Source organism: Pristiophorus japonicus, chromosome 7 (assembly GCF_044704955.1).
Source record: "Pristiophorus japonicus isolate sPriJap1 chromosome 7, sPriJap1.hap1, whole genome shotgun sequence".
Lineage (NCBI taxonomy): Eukaryota > Metazoa > Chordata > Chondrichthyes > Pristiophoridae > Pristiophorus > Pristiophorus japonicus.
Window position 1 is genome coordinate 124,733,219 of NC_091983.1, and position 27,288 is coordinate 124,760,506.

The 27,288-nt window shown below is 45.4% G+C and overlaps 1 protein-coding gene across 1 annotated transcript in view; it reads right to left on the reverse strand.

The window, feature by feature from the left end:
• Positions 1 to 371: 371 nt before the first annotated feature.
• The window catches only part of gja1b (gap junction protein alpha 1b), a 32,996-nt gene continuing 6,079 nt past the window's right edge, over positions 372 to 27,288 (reverse strand). Inside the window, exon 2 of the mRNA XM_070885299.1 lies at positions 372 to 3,639. Coding sequence (XP_070741400.1) covers positions 2,475 to 3,623 — 1,149 coding nt within the window. The 5' untranslated portion in view covers positions 3,624 to 3,639 and the 3' untranslated portion in view covers positions 372 to 2,474. The remainder of the gene's footprint in view (positions 3,640 to 27,288) is intronic.

Here is a 27,288-nt window from a genome sequence, read left to right on the forward strand (position 1 = left end):
ATTTTTCTTATTTTGTCATTTTTTCTAATATTAGACTTCCTTGGAGGATTCCTTTGAATAATGCTTCATGAATGACTCGTAACACCGACAAAAATGTTATTTGCCTCAATCCCATGAGGAAAATATGAGCCCAAGGTGCTTAGAATATGTTTTACTGGCTGCAAACCATAATTCATCTTCAGCAGAAGCAAAAAAGATTATAAAAGAAATTTGCAAACCAGACCAGATGAGGAGCTGTGAACAGGTTTTGAACCTCTCAATATTATTTACATGGAAATGCAGAAAAACATGGTGTGAATCTCGCACAAAAACACCTGAGGGTTTGAACATCCTTAAAATTGAAGACATGAAACAAGATTGACAAAGAATCATTTAGGAAAATGTCACTTTATTGTTTTAAATTATCAGATTTTAATGAATGGGAGATTGCTCACATGCATGGTAACAACAATTATATGAGTCTCAGTATAGGTGGGGTTGCTTGTCAGTGATTTAACATGGAATGTTAAATGAGAAATTAGAAAACACCAACAAGCACTTTACAACAATAGTTCCAGTAAGAGGGAACATCACTGTTTCATGTGTTTTTCTTTATGGATAAATATCAGATTTTCCCCCCAAGAAATGCTTACAAGTAGCACAGTGACTCTTTATAACTTGCCCTGTAGAAATGCGCCTGACAGCAGAATCAGGTATCAGACAACAACTTCACCCTATGGCATTCTGAGCTCAAATTAATGAGGTTTCTCAGTTTCTTATAGAACGGTCACAAAATTTGAGGATTTTCTAACAATTACCTTCGAAGATAAATGCAGCTGAAAATGGATCCGTCTGTGGATAAGATTTTTTTAATATAATTTGGATGATTTATTGAAAGGAGACATGAATCTTCTGCTTCAAAATAAATTAGTTACATGCACACTACTTGACAACTTGTAAAACCTTTCTGCATCATTGTGCATTCTAAGCAAATATAAAATTTCAGTGCAAACGCCATTATAGCTAAAGTAATAAACAAAACTTGGATGCATGAGGACCAAGTCAAAACTTAGAACTGTAGTTCTAGAACTGCTTATGTGACATTATGGATAAGCTATTGAAAAGATCCAAATAATAGTGTTTGGTGAACGTGAATATTTGTGGTGCTACATTGGCGAATACCTTTATTACTTGTTGACTAAATATTAGTCCAGCACTAAGCACATTGACTATAGGTTTCTCAGACTACTGATAATTTCACCTCATAAGTACGAAAACAGTACTACAATCTCTATCACAGCAATGATTAAATATTTTTAAATTCTCATTCACACCAAGGATAAAGTTACTATTGCTTAGCACAAAATAGCAATCATTCTTACCTTTCTCAAATAAACACAGTATCCTCACTGGATACAAAATGATTCATATTACACGATAAAGACAGTGGACTAGACATGCCATATTTGCACAGATATTTGAAGAAACATACACCAGATAAGTTCTATTGTCACACAAGTTCCCCAAAACATACAAATCTTTGGGGATACATCACCAGGCAACCTTTTTTCCAGAATATTTTACTTTTACTATCCATTAAGTCTACTTTAAGTACAGGATGCTTAAACAAAATAATTGATGGTTTTGTTAAAAGACAAAAAAACATTCATTTGATCTAAGTGTACAAAGATCTTTTTTTTAATCCCCTTGTGTTAACCATATAAAGTTCCTCTTTATTCAGCTGAGCACAGTTTTTTTATATAAACAAGTCAAAAAAACATGGGCAGAGTATTGGAAAAGTATTCAGTTAAATGTGTGATTTGACACAAAGTTAGATAAAATATCAAACATTCACTTAGTCAAGAAATATAAAACAGTACATTTAAAAATGTTTTAATCGATGAATAATTCCAGGCACAGAGTGAGGAGTCTGATACATAGGAATTGGAACAATTCTCCAAGGTTTCTGATTTTTCTTAAAATCTGCAACAAAACCTTTTTTACCAAATTATTTTGAAATATGTCCAGAATTGAATTATTTTATTGTGTTAAACCATTGCTGCAAAAGAGATAATTCATTCTGAATGGAGGAAAACTTCAGAGAGCAGCTTGGTACCTTGGAATGTTATTACTGGGCTTAGATCATATGTAGCAGGTCAAATTTAAAAGGGGATTAGAACGAATACTTTGACAAATGCAAGAATGTGAGAGAGAATGTATAAGATCAGCAAAACCTCTTCATGTGTAAAGATTTATGAAATTTTTCAAGTGGTCTTTTCTTAAATGATTTTACTGGAGTGCACATCCTCAAAAATAAGGTATACTTTGTGCCTTAGCATGGTCCTATTTAAAAGGTGATGCCACTGAATTGTTAGTTGACATTGAACAAACCTCATAGCTACTTGGTACCAACATCTGGAGTGCACTTCCAGAAAAAATAATGTATCTATTCATAACTGTAGAAATTAGGCAGTGTCTTGATTGAATAGACCAGGCTAGACCTCGAGGTCATCTGGTCGAGGCCTGCTACTCCCTCTGCTGCTGGCTCTACTGGGTGGTCTCTGCTCCGTGAGACCAATAGGCTGCAACTCAGTTACTGATGGTAGCTTTTGTATGGTTGGCCGTTCACCATGAAAATCAAATGACTGCGCGTGGCAGTTGGAAATGGTGCTACCAGCCTGACCAATCCTGTTTTGTTCGGTGCTGTAATTTGCCCAGTTTTGTTCATTAGCTTGCTTATTATAGCTTCTGCAGGATGACATATTCCTGTCCCCAGTAGCAAGCTTGTATCCAGGAGGGGACATGGGAGCAGTCGGTGGGGAGACACCATTATAATAGGCATACTTTGAAGAGGAGCAGTCTTTGAGAGGATTCAAGCCCATTTTTTGAGAGTCCTGAAACAAATGACTATTTTGTTTAACACGATCTGCTAAACTTTTGAAGATAATGTAGAACAGCTCTGCCACGTTCAGCGAAGCTGACACAATGGATACCACCAACATGAATATGATAAAGATGGTCTTCTCTGTGGGTCGCGAGAGGAAGCAGTCTACTTTGTGTGGGCATGGATATCTCTCACAAGTGTAGATAGCATCCAGCATGAATTTGAAACCATAAATGCTCCACTGAATTAACAAAAAAGTCACTTCAAAAATGACTTTAAAGATTATACTGATTGCGTAAGTATGCAAGAGAGATCCTTTAATTTTAATTCTGCCTTCCTCCTCCAAACCATACTTGATTTTCTTTAATTCCAATTTTTTCAAGTGCAGGCCTACATCTTCACCTTCTTCTTCGAGTAGCTTTAATTGTTTTTCTTTCCTAGATATTCTTTTCTTTTTATGAGTGATGAGAAAGACATGGGCTAGGTAGATCAGAGTGGGTGTTGAGACAAAAATAATCTGAAGGACCCAGAGTCGAATGTGGGAGATAGGGAAGGATTTGTCATAGCAGACATTATCACAACCTGGTTGCATCGTGTTGCATCTGAACGCAGATTGTTCATCACTCCAGGCAGATTCTACTGCAGTCCCCAGCACCAGGAGACGAAAGATGAAGAGCACAGACAGCCATAGTTTTCCTCCTGGAGTCAAATGAGACTGTGCTTTCTCCAGAAGTCTTCCTAGAGCACTCCAGTCACCCATCGTGCTTTAACCTTAGCTGTAAAAATATGACAACAACTGTGTCAGAAGAATTCAAAGTTGCTTAAGATTTTTGTTCATTTTAAAACAAAGCTTACTTTACATTTATGTACTTTCTTTAATAATGCTCTTAGCTGAGAGCTACGTGGTGTTACCAGTTCTTTACTACACTAGTACGGCGGCATGAAACCCCATCAAACATCAATGATATTCTATGTACATCGCCATTTTAATACACCACAGTATAAAAATTATGTGAGATAAAATAAATCAATATTGTAAGTCAGTAGTTTTAGTGCATGGTCTTTTAAGATCAAATACAATACAATAATTATAATAATTTATAAATCACATCACACCGTAAATAGTTGGAAACTCTTTGTGATATATTCACAGAGCACAAGCACACACAGCTTCCTAACATGGTAGGCAGATTTCCGGAGACTTCCGAGAGAAATTCCGTACCGGTGAAATATAACGATCAATTTCAGAACTTGCCTCTAATAGTAGTGAAAGGAGACAAGCCGGCCTTACTAGGAAGAAATTGGTTGAGCACACTGAAGCTGGATTGGAGTAAGATTTTCTGTGTGGAAGCGAGATTTTCATCAATGGATGAGGTTATCAAGAAGTATCCGAAGGTGTTCTGCGAAACGGGCAGTCCGATCCAAGGCTTCAAGGTGAGTGTCAGGGTACAGAAGGACGCTAGATCGCTTTACTACAAGCCACGTTTTGTACCATATGCACTCAAGGAGAAAGTTGAGCAAGAACTCAAAAGACTAGGGACTGAGAACATTATTTGTAAGATAGATCGATATAATTGGGCTACACCCATTGTTGTTGTACCTAAGTCCGATGGTAAGGTAAGATTGTGTGGTAATTATAAAGTAACCGTAAACCAGGTTCTAGAGGGTAATGTCCCCAATACATTGCCGAATATAGAAGATTTGTTCACAACACTGACAGGTGGTCAGATCTTCTCAAAACTGGATCTTACGAATGCCTACTTACAGCTTGAACTAGATGAGGAGTCCAAGTCATGTTTGACTATAAATACTGATCTAGGCCTATATCAATTTAATAAGCTACCGTTTGGAGTGTCTTCCGCCCCTGCCATATTCCAAGGGGTGATGAACCAGAATTTGCAAGGTATTGAAGGGGAAGTATGTTATTTGGATGACATACTAATTTCAGCACCAAATAGGCAAATTCATAACAACATATTGAATGAAGTCCTCAAACGGCTAGAGAAGCACAGAGTATGAGTGTCTGCTCGTAAGTGTGGGAATACTTAGGGTACAGAGTAGACAAAGATGGTTTACATCCAACCATGGAAAAATTGGATGCGATCAGAAATGCACCCACTCCCAGGAATGTCACTGAACTTCGTTCACTTTTTGGGTCTTTTGAACTATTATCGGAAGTTACTACCAAATTTGGCTACAGTATTACATCCACTGAATGAACTTTTGAAAAAACAGGTCCATTGGAAGTGGTCAAAAGAATGCGATACAGCATTCAAGGAGTGTAAAAGCAAATTGGTAGAGAGCACCATGTTAGTTCACTATGACATATCTAAGGAGATTAAGCTCGCATGTGATGCCTCTCTGTATGGAGTTGGGGCAGTGATCTCTCATGTATCAGGTAGTGGGGAGGAGAGACCAATTGCTTTTGCTTCATGCACTCTCAGTGCCAGTGAGAGTAATTATGCGCAAATTGAAAGGGAAGCTTTGGCATTAATTTTTGGGGTCAAGAAGTTTCACAAATACTTGTATGGTCATAAGTTTACCATCGTTACGAACCATAAGCCCCTAACAGCAATCCTCCATCCAAAGTCCCCAGTTCCAACATTAGCTGTAGTCCGAATGCAGAGATGGGCTTTGATTTTGTCAGCATATACATATGATATTGAATACAGAAAATCAGCTGATCACAGTAATGCTGATGCAATGTCTAGATTGCCTTCCCCATCACAAGTTACACCCGATAAGGAAGAAGTGTTTTATTTTTCATACATTAATGAACTGCCAGTCACAACTGAAGAGATTGGTAGAACAACCAAACATGACCCAGTGATGTCAAAGGTATATGAGTATATTGCAAATGGATGGTCAAACCAGGTAACAGACAAAGATACACATCCATTCTTAATTCATAAAAATGAATTATCAGTGGATAACAATTGTATCATGTGGGGTGCAAGAGTGGTTATACCAAATAAATTCAGGTCCAAATTATTAGGAGACCTCCATGACCAGCACCTGAGAATGTGCTTGACCAAGAGTTTTGCATGCAGATATTTATGGTGGCCAGGTCTTGATAAAGGTATAGAGTACATCGTGAGTCAGTGTACGACATGTCAATCGGTAAGCAAGCAACCACCACCAGTACCATTACAGCCATGGAAATGGCCTCCCAGGGTGTGGCAAAGGCTACATATTGATTTTGCTGAGTTAGAAAGACAACAATTGTTCATTGTGATTGATAGCCATTCGAAGTGGGTTGAGGTGTTTCCAATGTGGAAAATAACAATAATAAAACATTGGACATTTTACAAAAATTATTTTCTTCATTTGGCCTCCCTGAAGAAATTGTTTCGTATATTGGACCACAATTTCGTTCAGAAGAATTTGCACAATTCACGAGCAAAAATGGTGTGGAACATACCAAGGTTCCACCATACCATCCTTCTTTGAATGGTGCAGCAGAGCGCACTGTACAAATTGTAAAACGTGCCCTCATAAAACAAATGTTAGATCCAAATCCAAGGAAACAACAGTTGTCATTGGATCACAAATTGGCTAATTTTTTGATTACGTATCGAAATACTCCTCATACAACTACTGGTAGAACACCAGCAGAGTTGTTTCTCAAATGACAGCCACGAACCAGATTCTCGTTGTTAGAGCCAAATTTGGCACAGTCCGTAGAAGAAACACAATTAAGACAGAAAGAGAATCAGGATAGACGTAGAGTAAAAGAGAGAAGTGTGAAATTAAACCAGAAAGTGAGAGTGAAGAACCATCACCATAAATGGTTAAAGTGGTTACCAGGAAGAGTGGTGAAGATATGTGGTCCTCGCACATATTTGATAAAGATTTTTGATAATGGTCAGGTTGGTTTGTTCATATTGATCATATTTTACTACAGACATGGAAGGAGTTGAAGGTGGGAATGATTCAATTATTTCTGACTCATCAGATAGTTTTGATACACCAGTAGCAAATCCTAAATCCAATGTACTGGAAACAAATCCAGGAGAGAATCAGAATGAAAGTCTGAGTCCGAGTCAGGAAAACTAAGAGCCTGAAGTTAGAGTGAGTTCAAATGAAAATCAAGGAAATTCCATAGAGGAAAACGTTCCTCAGGATGAGCCTCAAATGAGTTTAGATTCGACACCATGTTTGGAAGGTTCTGTTCGAGAGCAAAGGTATCCTCTATGAAACAGAAAACAAGTGGTCAAGTTAAATTTGTAAATATGGAAAAAAAAAGTTTATATCCTGTGTTATGTATAAACATGAAAGTTATGGATGATGTTTGTTATGATGGCTTCTTCATTAAGGAGGGAGAAGTGTAATGTCTGTAAGCTTGTAATGTTTGTAGCTCCACACTATGGATGTGGACATATTGTGTACTGCAAGTGCAGGGTTAATAATAAACAGAACCAGGCAGATTTCCGGAGACTTCCGAGAGAGCTGCCTGCCATGTTAGGAAGCTGTGTGTGCTGTGCTCTGTGAATATATCACACTCTTCAACATGACTAATCAATTAACAATAAAATAAAACGTAATAGGATAATGTTCCTAATGTTTTGATAAGTATATGTAATGACATTAATGTCTAACCAACTGACTGATTTAAAATGGTGCAATACTCTAACAAGTTTTCATGTTTGTGCCATTTCATATTCTGGAAGAAAAACAGCTTGATGATGCACTGAATTTTGGTAGACATTCACTTGTAAGCAAATGAAAGGATTTCCAAAGCACTTTCATGAAGATGGCCCTTTTTAATTCTTTACAACTACTTCATTATTAGAATCAAATCAAGTTTCCTCTGATAAATAACCAGACTTAACATTGAAAACAAAATGCTTTCCTATAAAGCTCAATATGCACAAATGATTTCATTGAACATTTTGCAGCATACTGTAATCAGTGAGCCAGTGTGAAGAGAAAATAACTTGTCCTGCAGCAGCCCTTCCTAGTTTGATATAAAAACAGAATTTAACCTGACACCTCAATCATTAGAGCACTGGCATTCAACTGAAAAATGCACCTTTTGAGGCATGGGGTCCCACTTTAGAAGGCACAGGAAATAAGGTAAGCAAAGTGTATTTAAGTTTAAGAAAAGAAAGGTGATAAAGAATAATTTGAATATTAGTGTGATATAAGGGAAAGTTAAAAAATTTAAAAAGCAGGAAAATGGTCAAAAGATATTGAGGGCAAAGGTAACACAGTGGTTACGTTACTGGACTAGTAATCCCGAGGCCTAGACTAATGATCCGGAGACATGAGTTCAAATCCCACCACAGCAGCTGGGGAATTTTAATTCAGTTAATGAAATAAAAATCTGAAATTAAAAGCTGACATCAGTAACGTTGACCATGAAATTAACGGATTGTCGTAAAAATCCATCTGATTCACTAATCTCCTTTAGGGAAGGAAATCTGCTGTCCTTACTGTTATGTGTTTATGCTTGGAGTCACCAGACACCAGGGGACGCCACTGACGGAGGTCATCGGGCTGTACACGCGCGTGCACAGTCACTGGTATATAAGCACGGGTACCATGCCACGTGGGTTACTTTGGGCGCGAATAAAGTTGCATCAGGTTTACACCTGAGGCAGTTTACAGTAACAAGTCTTGTGAGTCATTACATTCATTACATTTGGCGAAGAGGTAACTTAAGAACCTTCACATGTACAATGGGCACTATTGGAATTCTGGAGAGATTCGCGGATGGTGAGGATTGGACGGATTTTATCGACCGCCTGGATCAGTATTTTGTGGCCAATAAAATGAAAGGAGATGCTGACACAGTTCGGCGCAGGGTGGTTTTCCTCACTGTTTGTGGTCCAGAAATTTATGGCCTCATGAAGAATTTTCTCTCACCTTTATGTCCAATGGACAAAGAATATGGGGACTTGTGTGCTTTGGTGCATGACCATCTTAAGTCAAAAGAAGGAATCATCATCTCACGCTATCGCTTCTACACGCATGTTCGTGCTGAGGGCCAGGATGTGTCAGGATTCATCGCCGACCTGCGACGTCTTGCTGAGCCGTGTAAGTTTGGGAACATGTTGGAAGACATGCTGCGAGATTTCTTCGTGATAGGCATCAACCATGATGTGATTCTTCGGAAGTTATTGGCCGAAGAGAAGCTGGATTTGAGAAAGGCCATCGCGACTGCCCAGGCATGCATGATGACTGATGATAATTTGAGGCAGATATCATCGAAGAGTCGGAGCTCCACGGCAATTACTATAAACAAGATTGTGTCGTCATCTGGCAGAGCTGCTTATGGCAGGGCCTACTCGACTGCTTATGTGAAACCTGTAGCTGCTCAAAGTCCGCCAACTGGTACGAATCCGATTTCACCCTGTTGGCGTTGTGGGGGCAATCGTCGGCCTCATCAGTGTCAGTTTAAATAGTACTCCTGTAATGGCTGTTCGAAAGTGGGGAATCGTCAGAGAATGTGCCCACAACTGAGCAAGTGTGCTGCCGCTCATCACATTGCTGATGATGACCAGTCCAGTGCTGGCCTAGATACACAACCCGAGGAGGAAGTGTATGGTCGCTATTCATATTTGGGAACGAACCAGCCGATAATTGTTCATGTGAATCTGAATGGTGTGCCTGTATCAATGGAGCTGGACATGGGTGCGAGTCAGTCGATAATGAGTCAAAGAATATTCAACAAGCTGTGGGACACTGAGGCTGTGAATCCTAAGCTGAGTCCAGTCAATGTCAAATTGCGTACTTACGCTAAGGAACTCACACCGGTGATTGGCAGTGCAGTAGTCAAGGTGTCATATGATGATGTGGTTCATGATCTACCATTAAGGATCGTCCCAGGTAATGGTCCAATGCTGTTCGACAGGAATTGGCTTGAGAAAATCAAGTGGAATTGGAATGATATCAAAGCGGTGGATGACACTTCGTGTGCTCAAGTGTTGAAGAAGTTTCCTTCTTTGTTTGAACCAGGCATTAGTAATTTTACTGGAGCCAAGGTGCAGATTCACCTGGATTCGGATGCAAGGCCTGTATATCATAAGACTCGGTCTGTTCCCTACATGATGAGGGAGAAGGTTGAAATTGAGTTTGACAGACTCCAACATGAAGGGGTCATATCACTGGTCGAGTTTAACAAGTGGGCCAGTCCTATTGTGCCTGTGTTGAAAAGTGATGGCACTGCCAGGATTTGTGGAGACTATAAGGTTACGATTAACCAATTTTCGAAACAGGATCAGTACCCGTTACCGAAGCCTGATGACCTATTCGCCATGCTAGCTGGTGGAAAGTCGTTCACTAAACTGGATCTGACATTGGCCTATATGACACAGGAGCTTGTCGACACTCGAAGAAAATCACCTACATCAACACCCATAAAGGACTGTATGTCTACAACAAGTGTTCTTTTGGAATTCGTTCGGCTGCAGCCATATTTCAGAGGAATATGGAGTCTACTGACGTCCGTTCCTAGAACTATCGTGTTTCAAGATGACATTCTGGTCACAGGTCGTGACACTGCTGAGCATCTGAACAATCTTGAAGAAGTCCTACATCATCTGGACAAAGAGGGGCTCAGGCTGAAATGTTTGAAGTGTGTCTTCATGGCACCTGAAGTTGAATTCCTGGGGAGGAAGATTGCTGCTAATGGCATCAGGCCTACTGATTCGAAAACCAAGGCCATCAAAAATTCAACCAGGCCTCAGAATGTGACAGAGCTGTGTTCATTCCTTGGGCTACTCAACTACTTTGGTAATTTCTTACCCAGATTGAGCACTTTGTTAGAGCCACTGCACATGCTACTCAGATAAGGCGACAACTGGGTCTGGGGTGTGTTTCAAGATAGAGCCTTTGAGAAAGCTAAGAATCTACTCTGTTTGAACAAGCTGCTTGTTCATTATGATCCGTGTAAGTGTCTTGTATTGGCCTGTGATGCTTCATCATATAGGGTTGGCTGTGTACTCCAACACGCAAATGAGTCGGGTAAGCTACAACCTGTTGCGTATGCTTCGAGATGTTTGTCAAAGGCGGAAAGAGCTTACAGCATGGTAGAAAAAGAAGCTTTGGCCTGTGTGTATGGGGTCAAAAAGATGCATCAGTACCTGTTTGGTCTGCGCTTTGAACTCAAAACGGATCACAAGCCACTCATTTCATTGTTTTCAGAAAACAAAGGGATTAATACCAATGCATCGTGCCGTATCCAGAGGTGGGCGTTGACATTGTCTGCCTATGATTATGTTATTGATCATAGATCTGGCACTGAGAATTGTGCCGATGCACTGAGTCGTCTGCTGTTGCCCACACCTGAGGTGGAGATGCCTCAACCTGCAGATCTACTGTTAGTAATGGATGCTTTTGAGAGTGAAGGAACACCTGTCACTACTCAACAAGTTAGGTTCTGGTCCAGCCGTGACCCTATTTTATCGGTTGTGAAACATAGTGTCCTCAGTGGTGATTGGTCTGCAATATCTATGGAAATGTGTGATGAGACCAAACCTTACAACCGTCGCAAAGATGAACTGTCCATTCAGTCAGATTGTTTACTGTGGGGCAATTGTGTTGTCATGCCTAAGAAAGGTAGAGAGAAATTTGTACATGAACTACACAGCACTCATCCTGGTATTGTCATGATGAAAGCCATTGCTAGGGCTCATGAATGGTGGCCTGGAATTGATTCTGATCTGAAATCATGTGTGCATCAGTGCAATACTTGCATGCAGCTAAGTAAAGTACCAGCAGAATCTCCGCTGAGTCTTTGGTCGTGGCCATCTAAACCATGGTCGAGGATCCACATTGATTTTGTGGGTCCTTTCCTGGGAAAGATGTTTTTTGTTGTAGTGGATGCATATTCAAAGTGGATAGAGTGTATTATTATGTCATCCAGTATGTCTACAGCTACTATTGAGAGCATTCATGTCATGTTTGCTACTCATAGTTTGCCTGACATTGTTGTGAACGACACTCGAAGAAAATCACCTGCATCACAAGTCTGGAGTTTCAAAGTTCATGAAACTCAATGGCATTAAACATGTGAGGTCAGCCCAATTCAAACCTGCTTCTAATGGTCAAGCAGAGTGTGCTGTTCAAACGATCAAGCAGAGTATGAAACTTGTAACTCAGGGTTCACTGCAGACACGCTTGTCCTGTATAGTGCTCAGTTACAGGACCAGACCTCATACGCTTACTGGGGTCTCCCCTGCTGAACTACTGACGAAGAGAAGTCTCAAGACCAAGCTCTCTCTTGAATTATCGTATTGAAAACAGATGTCAAAGTCAGCAAGGGTATCATGATCGTGCTGCTGTGTCATGTGACATCTCTGTCAACGATCCGGTTTATGTACTGAACTATGGTCAAGGTCCAAAGTGGATCGCTGGTACTGTTACAGCCAAGGAAGGTAACAAAGTGTTTATTGTCGTGCTCAAGAATGGGCAAACATGCAGGAAACATATTGATCAGATAAAACTGCGGCACATGGATGAACTGGAACCGCTTGAGGAAGATGCAGACAGTGACCAACCAACCAATGTTCATTCATCAGGGGACTTTGCTGTCATTATTGAAACTGGATCTCCAGTCTCTGATGTTACCATTTGCTGTCATTACCACTCCCATCAGATCGGTTACTCAGCCTTCAGTCACAACTGACTCAGAACGCTCGCCTAGAACTGAAGTTGAACTGAGACGATCAACTTGTGAGCGGAAAGTCCCAGACCGTCTTATTTTGTAAAAAAACTGATATTAAGATCTTGAAAGGGGATGTTGTTATGTATTTATGCTTGGGGTCACCAAACACCAGGGACGCCGCTGTCGGAGGTCATCGAGCTGTATGCGTGCGTGCGCGGTCACTGGTATATAAGCGCGGGTACCATGTCACACGACTTACTTTGGGCACAAATAAAGTTAGATCAGGTTTACACCTGAGGCAGTTTACAGTAACAAGTCTTGTGAGTCATTACATTCATTACACTTACCTAGTCTGGCCTATATGTAACTCCAGACCCACAGCAATGTGGTTGACTCTTAACTACCCTCTGAAATGGCCTGGCAAGTCATGCAGTTGTATCAAACCGCTATGAAAAGCTACAATGGGAATAAAACCGGACGGACTACCGGCATTGACAGAGGCACCAACAAAGGCACACCCAGCCCAGTCAACCCTGCACTAACATCTGAGGACGTGCCAAAAATGGGTGAACTGTTCCACAGACTAGCCAAGCAACAGCCTGACATAGTCATATTCACAGAACCATTTAGCCCTTCGGCACAATCCCTGGGTATGTTCTATCCCACTGGCAAGACAGACACATGAGAGGTGGCAGCACAGTGATATACAGTTGGGCAGGAGTGGCCCTGGGAGTTTTCAACATTGATTCTGGACCCCGTGAAGTCTCATGGCTTCAGATCAAACATGGACAAGGAAACCTCCTGCTGATTACCACCTACTGCCCTCCCTCAGCTGATGAATCAGTACTCCTCCATGTTGAACACCACTTAAAAGAAACACTAAGAGTAACAAGGGCACAGATGTATTCTGGGTGGGGGACTTCAATGTCCACCATCAAGAGTGGCTCGGTAGCACCGCTACTGACTGAGCTGGTTGAGTACTAAAGAATATAGCTGCCAGACTGGGCCTGTGACAGGTGGTGAAAGAACCAATACGAGGGGAAAAACCTACTTGAACTTATCCTCACCAATCTATGTGTCGTTGATGGATCTATCGATAACAGTATTGGTAGGGGTGACTGTAATATCATCATCATAGGCAGTCCCTCGAAATCGAGGAAGGCTTGCTTCCACTCTAAAAGTGAGCTCTCAGGTGACTGAACAAGAACTATAGTCTCTGTCACAGGTGAGACAGACAGTCGTTGGAGGAAAGGGTGGGTGGGGAGTCTGGTTTGCCGCACGCTCCTTCCGCTGTCTGTGCTTGTTTGCTGCATGCTCTCGGCGACAAGACTCGAGGTGTTCAGGGCCTTCCCGAATGCTCTTCCTCCACTTAAAGCGGTCTTTGGCCAGGGACTCCCAGGTGGGTTGGGTTGTTGCACTTAATCAAGGAGGCTTTGAGGGTGTCCCTGAAATGTTTCTTCTGCCCACCTGGGGCTCGCCTGCCGTGTAGGAGTTCCGAGTAGAGCGCTTGCTTTGGGAGTCTAGTGTCGGGCATGCGAACAATGTGGCCCACCCAACGGAGCTGGTCGACTGTAATATATGGCTCCATCTAATGGACAACTCCTTCATATGGGCTAGACTTTCCATTATGATTGCTATCGACCAAAAATGGGTGATATTTCCGGCGTTAGTGGTTGTTTTATTTTTCAGGATCGTCGGAATATCGCCCATTTTAAAAACCACTAGTTTTGCTTTTTTAATTTGGGCAATAGCTTTAGCGATGTGAAATGGGTGATAGCGATGTATTCAATCGTGCAAGGCTGGCATCCATAGCAATGGCCATTCTATGCATGCACAGTTTTTTTTATCAGGCAAAGAACTTTTCCCGCGACTCGGGAGGTCAGGGGTCATCTGCGCATGCTCAGAAGGCAAAGGGAGGGAGAGAAGGACCGCATTTGAGAAAGAAGGTTGTGTTTTTTGTCGAGCAATTGAAATTTTAAAAATTGAGAAAAATATTATCATGTACTATGGAGATGGAACATGAGGAGTCGGGAGAGAATATTGCGGAGGTTGGAGGGAGAAGGAGGGCTAAAGCTTTCTTCGATGAAGTGTACAAAGCCTTGGTCCACGAGGTGGAGACTCGGTGGGCCAATTAACCCGGGGTGGACATGGGAAACCATCCCCCCCCCCCACCGCCCCAAGAGTATACCAGCGAATATTGACAGATAGCGCCAAAATAGTATCATCGGCAACCCACGACTTGAGAGAGACAGACTAGTGCCGCAAGCACTGGAACAGTCTGGTTTCATCTGTAGGAGTAAGTATTAAATTATTAAATTTATAATTGTAATGATGCACTGATTCATTAATTAGAATATAAATCTGCCGGATTGTAATTAAGCTGGGTAATCTTGGGTAGCTTCCCTGTTAAGATTTGGACTGGGGTCAGAACCTGCACCCTTTAACTCTGCGAGACCTGGCTAGTGTAGTAGCAGGCAGGGCCCAGGACTCTAACCCAGAGAGGGCAGGGCCCAGGACTCTAACCCTGGGAGGGCAGGGCCCAGGACTCTAACCCTGGGAGGGCAGGGCCCAGGACTCTAACCCTGGGAGGGCAGGGCCCAGGACTCTAACCCTGGGAGGGCAGGGCCCAGGACTCTAACCCTGGGAGGGCAGGGCCCAGGACTCTAACCCTGGGAGGGCAGGGCCCAGGACTCTAACCCAGAGAGGGCAGGGCCCAGGACTCTAACCCTGGGAGGGCAGGGCCCAGGACTCTAACCCTGGGAGGGCAGGGCCCATGACTCTAACCCTGGGAGGGCAGGGCCCAGGAGTCTAACCCTGGGAGGGCAGGGCCCAGGACTCTAACCCTGGGAGGGCAGGGCCCAGGACTCTAACCCAGAGAGGGCAGGGCCCAGGACTCTAACCCTGGGAGGGCAGGGCCCAGGACTCTAACCCTGGGAGGGCAGGGCCCAGGACTCTAACCCTGGGAGGGCAGGGCCCAGGACTCTAACCCTGGGAGGGCAGGGCCCAGGACTCTAACCCTGGGAGGGCAGGGCCCAGGACTCTAACCCTGGGAGGGCAGGGCCCAGGACTCTAACCCTGGGAGGGCAGGGCCCAGGACTCTAACCCTGGGAGGGCAGGGCCCAGGACTCTAACCCAGAGAGGGCAGGGCCCAGGACTCTAACCCTGGGAGGGCAGGGCCCAGGACTCTAACCCTGGGAGGGCAGGGCCCAGGACTCTAACCCTGGGAGGACAGGGCCCAGGAATCTAACCCTGGGAGGGCAGGGCCCAGGACTCTAACCCTGGGAGGGCAGGGCCCAGGACTCTAACCCTGGGAGGACAGGGCCCAGGACTCTAACCCTGGGAGGGCAGGGCCCAGGACTCTAACCCGGGAGGGCAGGGCCCAGGACTCTAACCCTGGGAGGGCAGGGCCCAGGACTCTAACCCTGGGAGGGCAGGGCCCAGGACTCTAACCCTGGGAGGGCAGGGCCCAGGACTCTAACCTTGGGAGGGCAGGGCCCAGGACTCTAACCCAGAGAGGGCAGGGCCCAGGACTCTAACCCTGGGAGGGCAGGGCCCAGGACTCTAACCCTGGGAGGGCAGGGCCCAGGACTCTAACCCTGGGAGGGCAGGGCCCAGGACTCTAACCCGGGAGGGCAGGGCCCAGGACTCTAACCCTGGGAGGGCAGGGCCCAGGACTCTAACCCTGGGAGGGCAGGGCCCAGGACTCTAACCCTGGGAGGGCAGGGCCCAGGACTCTAACCCTGGGAGGGCAGGGCCCAGGACTCTAACCCTGGGAGGGCAGGGCCCAGGACTCTAACCCTGGGAGGGCAGGGCCCAGGACTCTAACCCAGAGAGGGCAGGGCCCAGGACTCTAACCCTGGGAGGGCAGGGCCCAGGACTCTAACCCAGAGAGGGCAGGGCCCAGGACTCTAACCCAGAGAGGGCAGGGCCCAGGACTCTAACCCTGGGAGGGCAGGGCCCAGGACTCTAACCCGAGGAGGGCACGGCCCAGGACCCTAACCCTGGGAGGGCAGGGCCCAGGACTCTAACCCAGAGAGGGCAGGGCCCAGGACTCTAACCCTGGGAGGGCACGGCCCAGGACCCTAACCCTGGGAGGGCAGGGCCCAGGACCCTAACCCTGGGAGGGCAGGGCCCAGGATTCTAACCCTGGGAGGGCAGGGCCCAGCACTCTAACCCTGGGAGGGCAGGGCCCAGCACTCTAACCCTGGGAGGGCAGGGCCCAGGACTCTAACCCTGGGAGGGCAGGGCCCAGGACTCTAACCCTGGGAGGGCAGGGCCCAGGACTCTAACCCGAGGAGGGCAGGGCCCAGGACTCTAACCCTGGGAGGGCAGGGCCCAGGACTCTAACCCTGGGAGGGCTGGGCCCAGGACTCTAACCCTGGGAGGGCAGTGCCCAGAACTCTAACCCTGGGAGGGCAGGGCCCAGGACTCTAACCCTGGGAGGGCAGGGCCCAGGACTCTAACCCTGGGAGGGCAGGGCCCAGGACTCTAACCCTGGGAGGGCAGGGCCCAGGACTCTAACCCTGGGAGGGCAGGGCCCAGGACTCTAACCCTGGGAGGGCAGGGCCCAGGACTCTAACCCTGGGAGGGCAGGGCCCAGGACTCTAACCCAGAGAGGGCAGGGCCCAGGACTCTAACCTTGGGAGGGCAGGGCCCAGGACTCTAACCCTGGGAGGGCAGGGCCCAGGACTCTAACCCTGGGAGGGCACGGCCCAGGATCCTAACCCTGGGAGGGCAGGGCCCAGGACTCTAACCCTGGGAGGGCAGGGCCCAGGACCCTAACCCTGGGAGGGCAGGGCCCAGGATTCTAACCCTGGGAGGGCAGGGCCCAGGACTCTAACCCTGGGAGGGCAGGGCCCAGCACTCTAACCCTGGGAGGGCAGGGCACAGGACTCTAACCCGAGGAGGGCAGGGCCCAGGACTCTAACCCTGGGAGGGCAGGGCTCAGGACTCTAACCCTTGGAGGGCTGGGCCCAGGACTCTAACCCTGGGAGGGCAGTGCCCAGAACTCTAACCCTGGGAGGGCAGGGCCCAGGACTCTAACCCTGGGAAGGCAGGTGTGCCAGGAACCATTCTGTGCAAATGTGCATTCGTAATCTTGTTGAGATGCCTTAAACTTAATCGACAGTATTAATTATTATTTAAATGCTTTGATCGAAAGTTGGGGCCAAAGGAATGACTGGAAACAGATAGACCACAAACACTCGGCATTTCTACCACTTTAGTTTAGAAGGAGAATTATTAAATTATATCGCAGCTTGTGTGCTGTGAGCAACTCTTTAACTTGAGCACCATCTCCTTTTCAGTTAGGTTGGTGGATGGGGGCATGACTGAACACTGAGGGGGCCTCTCAGCTTTGCCCAGACTGTGTGAGCCTCTCCAGCTGTTGTCAGTCACACAGTGACCCAGCCTGGACTGGGGGAGAGCCAGCCTGGCTCACTTCTGCCTCTGCTACTAACCTCAATTATGTTTTCCAGCTCCCCAGGCTCCCCAGGCGCAACAGGTGGCCTGTGGAGCATCACCCCAATTGCTGCAGGTCATGCTGACCACGGGAGAAGAAGATACAACTGAGGAGGAGAATGAGCTGTTTGAGGAATCTGCAGTATCTATGGCCACGTCATCTTCAACGGATGAAGTAGAGGGGCCAAACGGCTTGTAGCAGGGCACTCTGAGTGGTCCAGTGCCCACGCTGACCCAGCGGCGGTTGGGTCGGCGAGGTAGGCACGAGCAGCGACAGGCAGATATGAACCAGGACATGGTGTCTCTGTCGAGGGCGATCGTCGACATTGGTCGACAGCTCCTCCAAGCAATTGGTGGGTTGATCGGCAATATTGCCACACTATCTGCGCGAATCTTGGAGGACATGGGGCAGGTGGTTGCGGCAATGCGCCGAACGGCCGACTCCATCGATGCCATGCAGCAGGCGATGGTTTAGGGATATGGCCGTACCAATAACGTCGACAGATGCAAGCCAGGAGGAAGTAGGTCCTTCTGACTCAGAAGAATTTTCTTTGGCAACGTCTTCTCCTGGACCCCCTGAATTGAATCTTCCAACATCACCGCTCCGCCCCTCCCCCCGCCCCCCCGATGGCAGCAGCCCTCGACTTGGCCCCGTCACTATAAAAGCAAGCGTAAGTGGGAAAGGGGGATTATGATGAAGGGGGTTAGAGATAAAGGGAAGCGTGGCAGCAGGTAGGGGGATATTCACTTAGTTGGGAGGGGTGGCCTAATTAAAATTGTTGACTGTTGGGGGGTTGTTGCCGTTGTCGTTATTATCGTTGTTATAATTGTTCTTATTGTTATTAAAAATGTGTTGAATGTTGGGGGGAGGGTGGGAGGGTGTTTTTGTACTGTTATATTTTTATCATTATTGAAAATTTATTGTTGTGTGAAAAATGTAGTTGACTGTTAGAGGTGGGGGAAGATGGGTGTTATAGTTTGTTTAAAAATGTTTTTACCTCCATTGTTAAATTATAAAATGTTTTTATTGAACATTACAATTGTTGTGCAGTGTCTTCTAATAACGTACGGTTAAACATCAATACCAGGGTTGCAAACAATGGCCAGGCAAGGATGAAACGTAACGTAATGCAACTGTAACTGTCACCAATGTAACTTCACGCAAAGCGTTCATTTATGAGCTGCTAACGCAACAGTCTTGTAGCTGCGTAACTACTACGGGGCTTTTCCAATGGTGTAGGGGGAGTGGGGGCTGATTGTCCTCCCCGAGGTCCTCGTCCTCCTCCTGCCCCTCCTCTTGCACCTCCACTCTCTCCTCAGGTGGACCGGCGGTCCCATCTGGCAATTGTTGTCCTCTCCTGATAACTACGTTATGCAACATACAGCACACCACAATAAACTCAGTGGCCTGCTCAGGGTGGTATTGTAGTTTGCCTCCTGAGTGGTCCAGGCATCTGAAACGCTGCTTCAGCACTCCAATTGTCTTTTCGATGACATTGCATGTAGCTATATGGCTTTCATTGTAGCGCTTCTCGGCTTTTGTCTGAGTCTTTCGTAGGGGGGTCTTGAGCCAGCTGGCAAGGCCATATCCTTTATCCCCCAGCATCCAGCTGTGACCTTGTGGCTGACTCTTAAACAGGTCAGAGACAGTGCTCTCACGCAAGTTGTACATATCATGAATACTCCCTGGAAAATTTGCATTTACTGCTGATTATTTGCTTGTGGTCGACAACGAGCTGCACATTCAGGGAGTGAAATCCCTTTCAGTTACAGTAAACCTCTGCATCCTGTAAAGCTGCTCGCAGGGCGATGTGGGTACAGTCTATTGTTCCCTGCACCTTGGGGGAGTCTGCTATTCTCGAGAATCCCAAAGCCTTCTCACTCTGTGCCTCCCTGGTCATAGGGAAGTTTATAAAGTCCATCCTGCGAGCGTAAAGGGCTTCAGTCACCTGTCAAATGCAAGAATGTGTGACGTGCTGAGAGATACCGCAAATGCCACCAGCTGAGGCCTGAAAGGAGCCCGATGCATAGAAGGAAAGTGCCGCAGTAACCTTAACCTCAACGTGCAGTGCAATCCTGATGGTGCTGTTAGGCTGCAGATCTCCTTTAATTAGGTGGCATATCTCACGGATGACCTCCTTTCGGAAGCGCAGCCTTCTAACTCAGGTGTTATTGGACAAGTCCAGGAATGATCGCATATCCCTGTAAAATGCATTGGGTGTAAAGTCTCCTCCTCAGCAGTCTATCACCTCTTTGATTGGGCATATAATGCTCTTCAATGAACCTTCTTCGATCTCTATTCTGCAGCATGTGAGTAGTCATCAATACTGGTTGAGAAATTACAGGCCCCATCACTACAAATTACTATAAATGCCCCAAATCTGTCTTCAAAATTCTTAAATTGTCCTCAACAAACACAATATGTATCTAAAAATTGACCACAATGTGATTAGATGATTGGCAAGTTTCAAAAACAGCATAAACACTCACAAATTACTTCAATACTCCCATCAACTTGAAGCAGGCTTTTATTAAACTGCCTCCGATTTACAAAATGGCGTCCAGACCGCCAGGTTAAGGTCAAGTGAGTGCAGCTTTCCTTGAGCGTCTTTTTGGGCGGGCGATCACTTAGGCGATATATGGGTGAAATTCCGAAAGTAGCGCTCGGCGATAATCTGGGGAATATTTGGGCATTAGTTTCCATTATAAACAGTATTCTGGGCCTTGCACGAGTGATGACATCAGACTTTATTGTTTTTAAATGGGCGGGCGAATCAGCCCATTCCTGTCTGCCGAAAGCTTCGCCGGCGATAATTGGGCGGTAGTTTCCATTTATCATCAAATATGGGTGATAAACTGAATCTCAGCAATTATATGGGTGCTAAATGGCCGGTAAATGGGCAGATATATACTGAAAGTCTAGCCCTGGAATACATCGTTAGTCAGTGTACAACATGTCAATCGACAAGCAAGAAACCACCGTCAATAGCATTACAGCCATGGAAATGACCTCCCAGGGTGTGGCAAAGGTTGCATATAGATTTTGCTGAGCTACTTCTAGCAATTGTGCATTGTATTGATAGCCATTCAAAGTGTTTCCGATGCAGAAAATAACAACAATAAAACACTAGACAATTTGCAAAGATTGTTTTCTTCATATGGCCACCCAGAAGAAATTGTGTCTGATAATGGACCACAATTTTGTTCAGAAGAATTTGCACAGTTCACGAGCAGAAATGGTGTGAAACATATGAAGGTGCCACCGTACCACCCTACTTCAAATGGTACAGCAGAGCACACAGTACAAATTGTAAAGCATGCCCTCAAACAAATGTTGGATCCAAATCCAAAGAAACGACAATTGTCGTTGGACCACAAATTGGCTAATTTTCTAATTATTTATCATAATACTCCTCAGAAAACGACTGGTAGAACACCAGCAGAGATGTTACTCAAACGACAGCCATGAACCAGGTTCTTGTTGTTAAAGCCAAACTTGGCACAATCCGTAGAAGAGAAACAATTAAGACAGAAAGAGAATCATAATAGAGGTAGAGAAAGAGAGAGAAGTGTGAAATTAAACCAGAAGGTGAGAGTGAAGAAACATCACCATAAATGGTTAAAGTGGTTACCAGGAAGAGTGGTGAAGATATGTGGTCCTCGCACATATTTGGTCAATATGTTCGATCATGGACAGGTTAGGTTTGTTCACATTGATCATATTTTACCTACAGATGTGGAAGGAGTTGAAAGTTGGAATGATTCAATTATTTCTGACTCATCAGATAATCTAATTAGAAGTAGAGTACCAGTAGCATATCCTACATCAAAAATACTAGAAATAAGTCCAAGAGAAAGTCAGAATTTAAGTCTGAATCTGAGTCAGGCAGACAAACAGTCTGAAGTTGTAGAGAGTTCAAATGTAGATCAAGGGTATCCCTTGGAGGAAAGCTTTCCTCAGGATCAGCCTAGAATGAGTCTAAGTTCAACACCATGTTTGGCAGGTTCTGTTCGAGAGCGAAGGTATCCTCTTCGAAACAGAAAACCAGTAGTTAAGTTTGATTTGCAAATATGGCAAAATAAGTCCATATCCTTTGTTATGTATAATCATGTAAGTTATGTATGATGACTATTTTGTTATATTTACTTCTTCATTAAGGAGGGAGAAGTGTAATTATATAGCTCCACCTAATGGACTACTGCTCCACCTAGTGGACTACTGTGGTAATGCAGCCATTGCTATAAATACAATAAAGGTGACAAGTTCCTGTGTCAACAGCCATCTTGTTGTCTGTGTGTTTGTGATATCGTAGATAATATACCACAGTGACCACCACACAGTCCTTGTGCAGATGAAGTCTCATCTCAAAACTGCAGACACCATTGTGTTGTGTGGAACTAACGCCATGTTAAATGGGATAGATTTAAAACAGATCTAGCAGCTCAAAACTGGGTATCCATCAGCAGCAGCAGAATTTTATTCCACCACAATCTATAACCTCATGGCCTGGCATATCTCTCACTCTACCACCACTACCATCAAGCCAGGGGACCAACCCTGGTTCAATGAGGAGTGCAGAAGAGCATGCCGAGCAGCAACAGACATAGCTAAAAATTAGGTGCCAATCTGGTGAAGCTACAACACAGGATTACATCCATGGTAAACTGAACTAAGCGATCCCACAACCAACAGATCAGATCAAAGCTCTGCAGTCCTGCCACATCCAGTCGTGAATGGTGTTGGACAATTAAACAACTAACGGGAAGATGAGGCTCCATGAACATCCCCATCCTCAATGATGATGTAACCCAACACTTGAGTGCAAAAGACAAGGCTGAAGCATTTGCAACCATCTTCAGCCAGAAGTGCCAAGTGGGCGATTCATCTTGGCCTCCTCCTGATGTCCCCTACATCAAAGAAGACAGTCGTCAACCAATTTGATTCAGTCCACGTGAAGTCAAGAAATGGCTGAACGGACTTGGTATAACAGAGACTATGGGCCTGACAACATCCCGGATGTCGTGCTGAAGACTTGTGTTCCAAAATGAGCCGTGCCTCTAGCCAATCTCTTCCATTACAGCTACAACACTGGCTGCTTCATCAATGACCTTCCCTCCATCATACGGTCTGAAGTGGGAATGTTCACTGATGACTGCACAGTGTTCAGTTCCATTCGCAGCTCCTCAGATAATGAAGCAGTCCATGCCCGCATGCAGCAAGACCTGGACAACAGTCAGGCTTGAGCTGATAAGTGACAAGTAACAACTGTGCCACACAATTGCCAGGCAATGACTATCTCCAACAAGAGAGTGCCTAACCATCTTCCCTTGACATTCAACGGCATTACCATTACCGAATTCCTCCACCATCCACATTCTGGGGCTCACTATTGACCATTAAATTAACTGGATGAGCCACATAAATACTGTGGTTACAAGAGCGGGTCAGAGCTTGGGTATTATGTGGTGAGTGTCTCACCTCCTGACTCCCCAAAGCCTTTCCACCATCCAAAAAGCACAAGTCAGGAGTGTGATGGAATACTCTCCATTTGCCTGGATGTGTGCAGCTCCAACAACACACAAGAAGCTCGACATTATCCAGGACATAGCAAGCTACTTGATTGGCATCCCATCTATCTCCTTAAACATTCACTCCCTCCACGGCCGGCATACCGTGGCTGCAGTGTGTAACATCTAAAAGATGCACTGCAGCAACTCGCCAAGGCTTCTTCGACAGCACTTCCTAAAGCCGCGACCTCTACAAGGACAAAAGCAGCAGGCGCATGGAAACGCTACCACCCGCAAGTTCTCTCCAAGTCACACGTCATGCTGACTCGGAAATATATCGTCGTTCCTTCATCGTCACTGGGACCCCTATCCTAACAGTACAGTGGGAGTACCATCACCAGATGGATTGCAGCAGTTCGAGAAGGCAGCTCACCACCATCTTCTCAAGGGCAATTAGGGATGGGCAATAAATACTGGCCTGGTCAGTGATGCCCACATCCCATGAATGAATATAAAAAAAAAAAAAATTATTTTAAAATTTTACATTTTTCAACTGTTCATTTTTGTAGCACAATAATATCATACTAATAAAGCTACTCTTAACATTTGCTTTGAAGAAATAGCATCCAATTTCTGTGGGTGTGTTGGTAGTCTAAGGGTTAAATAGCATTACTTGGGCATGAAGCAGAATAAAATAATGAAGTGCTTTCCTGATGTATCAGCTGGCTAGTCCAGGGAGTAGATGACTGATGCAAACTAGGGAGGGTTTTAGTTTCTATCTGCACTGAGTTAGCTGATCTCAGCTCAGCTGGGGGTGGGGAGGCAGTCGGGTCACCATATTCAACCTCAGCACCAGGGGAAATGAATTTAAAAATTTGGCAGAGTTCCCACTTCTAATTACTATACAGTGACTTCAGCTGGAAATACATGCGTTTGATATGTAGGGTGAGGGCAAAATGGGGCTCAGCCTGAAATGCTTCTTCCCTTCCTATTGTCAAATAGCCGGCTGTATTCACCATCTTGGCTTACCTATAAAGAAAGTCTATTTGGGAGAAGTACTGGAGAGAGATAGTACAAGCAGAACTGCACCCCAGTAAAGGATCAACACCTTCAGACAAGAGCAGCAAAGTTGGTAGAAAAAGGAGGAAATAACATTTTTTTAAATAACTTATGTGCACAATAATGTTATTATCTTTTTCAAGTATGTTCTTGGGAGGATGGAATAATTAGGTCTTTTGGAAATATAACTGGGGAGGGGTCATTTTTATAGGAAATAACGAGTGGGTTTGGGAGCAGGTGGGGGTTAAAAACATTTAAATTGACAGCTCGTCAAGAAGCCGGTTCCAACCCACAGACTTCCACATTTAACTGGAGCGTGTTCGGCTGCGAGCAAGAAATCCCCTTGGGGGAGGCAGGTTGCCAAGTTAAATATATTAAGAGGCAATTAAAAGCTTTTTGAACAGGCGTTTTAAACTTTAACTGTATGTGCACTGGTTTCCCAGGCTACCTGGACCTCGCCAGTGAAAACAAGGTGAGAGCACCACGGCAATTGAGGGGGCTGAACAAATGACAGGCAAAAATTCCTGTAAGTACCGAGACCTCATGCTTGCTTCCTTGCCTCAGTGAAAGGCTTTGGCACACAGTACTTTTCAGCAAGTTTGCTTTCAGCATTTTGGAGGTGATTTCTACAAATTTGGAGGTGACTTTCACTACTTTGGAGATCACTCTCACTGCTTTGGAGCTTTGTGTGTCTAATATCCACTTTAAATCTGTCATATATCAGATCAGCATGAGTGCTGCTTATGCTGTTTCACTTTGGACCTCAGATGAGGACAAAGATGAGCAGCAGCAGTAACAACACCAGCAGCACCAGCAGGGGCAGCAGCAGCCTTCTCCTCACTGACCTACTGCTCCACAGGAGAGAGGGGATGAGCTCAGAGGTGCAATTCGCAGGAGGCAATGCCTGCAACATAGGGTATGTAGGAAGAGGATCAGCTTCCTGAACATGTATGAACAGCAATGCCTCAGGAGGCTCAGGGTATTGCATCAGGTCTTGGCAGACATTTGTATCCTGCTAGAATAAGACCTGCTACCAAGTGGACTGGTGGACATGCTTTACCAGTGACTATCAAAGTGACCACCACCCTCAATTATTTTGCCTCAGACACCTTCCAGGGATCTTAAGCTGACACAGATAAAGCTAATCAGAATGAGCGTGTTCTTGGGTTTGCGGCTCTGGCTGCCTTCCCACAAGTACAGGGCCTCATTGACTGTACACATGTGCCCATCAATGCACTGCCCCAGATCAGTGTTTGTGAACCGATGAGCTCATCTGCAACCACAAAAAGATAATTATGCAAGTGTGTGCAAGATTCCCAGGGAGCTGCCATGATGCATTTGTCCTGCACCAGTCCACCCTCCCTCAGCTCATCGCACCTCCAAAGCTGGCTGCTTGGAGATACGGGCTATTCACTTAACACGTAGCAGATCACACTCATGAGAAGCCCAAGCAATAAGGCCCAAGAGCGCTACAATCAAAGCCATATGACGATGAGATATATCATTGAGCACGTCATCGGGATGCTGAAGATGCACTTCGGGTGCCTCGATAGATCTGGGGTGCCCTTCAGTAGGCACCAGCAAGGGTCTTAGAATGATCGTGGTGCGCTGCGCTCTGTGCGACATAGTACAGCAGCGAGGATTGGAGCAGCAGGAGGAGCAAGGCACAGAGCCTCTTCAGAGAAGGAAGAGGACGAACAGGAGGAAGAGGAAGAGGATCGTCATGTGCCACAGCACCAGCAGCGGCGTACATTGCTGCCCGACATGACCTCATAATGGCAAGATTTAGTTAGGTTGCAACACTGCACTCATTGGCAGCCACATGCTGAACCCACTTGCGTCACCCCTCTCCCCCCTCCCCAGCACAAAGCAGTCCTGCAGTCAACAAACCATCCCTTTCACAGATACCTATTGCTCGGATGAAAGTCAATTTACCAGTCATCAGAAGTGAGAAGGCCACTTGCCGGGTAACAATGGGCAAGATGGAAAAGTGGTGCAAAGAAATAACTTTATGTACCTCAAAATGTAAACATAAACTTAACAATGTAACATTGTGCAACACACCCATGTGCATACCCTTGTGCAATTACAAATCTTTCATCTCTCTTCTACTACTCCTGCGTGGTGCAACCCCCTGTGGCTTCAGCAGAGGTAGAGGTAGGCTGCTCACATCCCTGCTGTGACTGCTCAGATACTTTTGGCCAATGTCCACTGAGTTTTGGAGCCCATGAGGGCCCCGCCAAAGACTGCTCCACCTGCACCTGTGCAGGGGCAGACTCTGCCATCGGGACTGCATGTGGGCCACTGACTGAGTTGGGGGTGGGGCGGTATGTGGGGGGCAACGGGTGAGAAGTGGAAGTGTTTTGAACAGAGTTCCCACTTCAATGTCCCCTTTCTCCATCTTCCCTCTTATGACCCACCCACACTTCCCTGCTAGCAATGAGCAAGAAAGCACTTTGCTGCACATCAGTGGGGTGCTGAAAGGCCAAGGCTAGGTTTTGATCAATCCTATTTAAGGTCGCATTCAGTGTGCAAGCTATTGGTGAGGGCCAATATGCACTCCTTTGACTGCTGCATTTAATGTTCCATGCAAGTGGCCACTCTTACCATGGACAAACATATTATAGAAAAGCCTACGACATCATGCCAGTTATGCTTGAGACGACTCCTCCATTCTCTCTGCAAGCGTAGACAGTGCAGCTCGAAAGCCTGCCAGAACCTCACATTTTTTTCTGCTGCTCCAGAATTATCCTCTTCATCCACAGCCTTTGAGGTTCAACATTTGCAT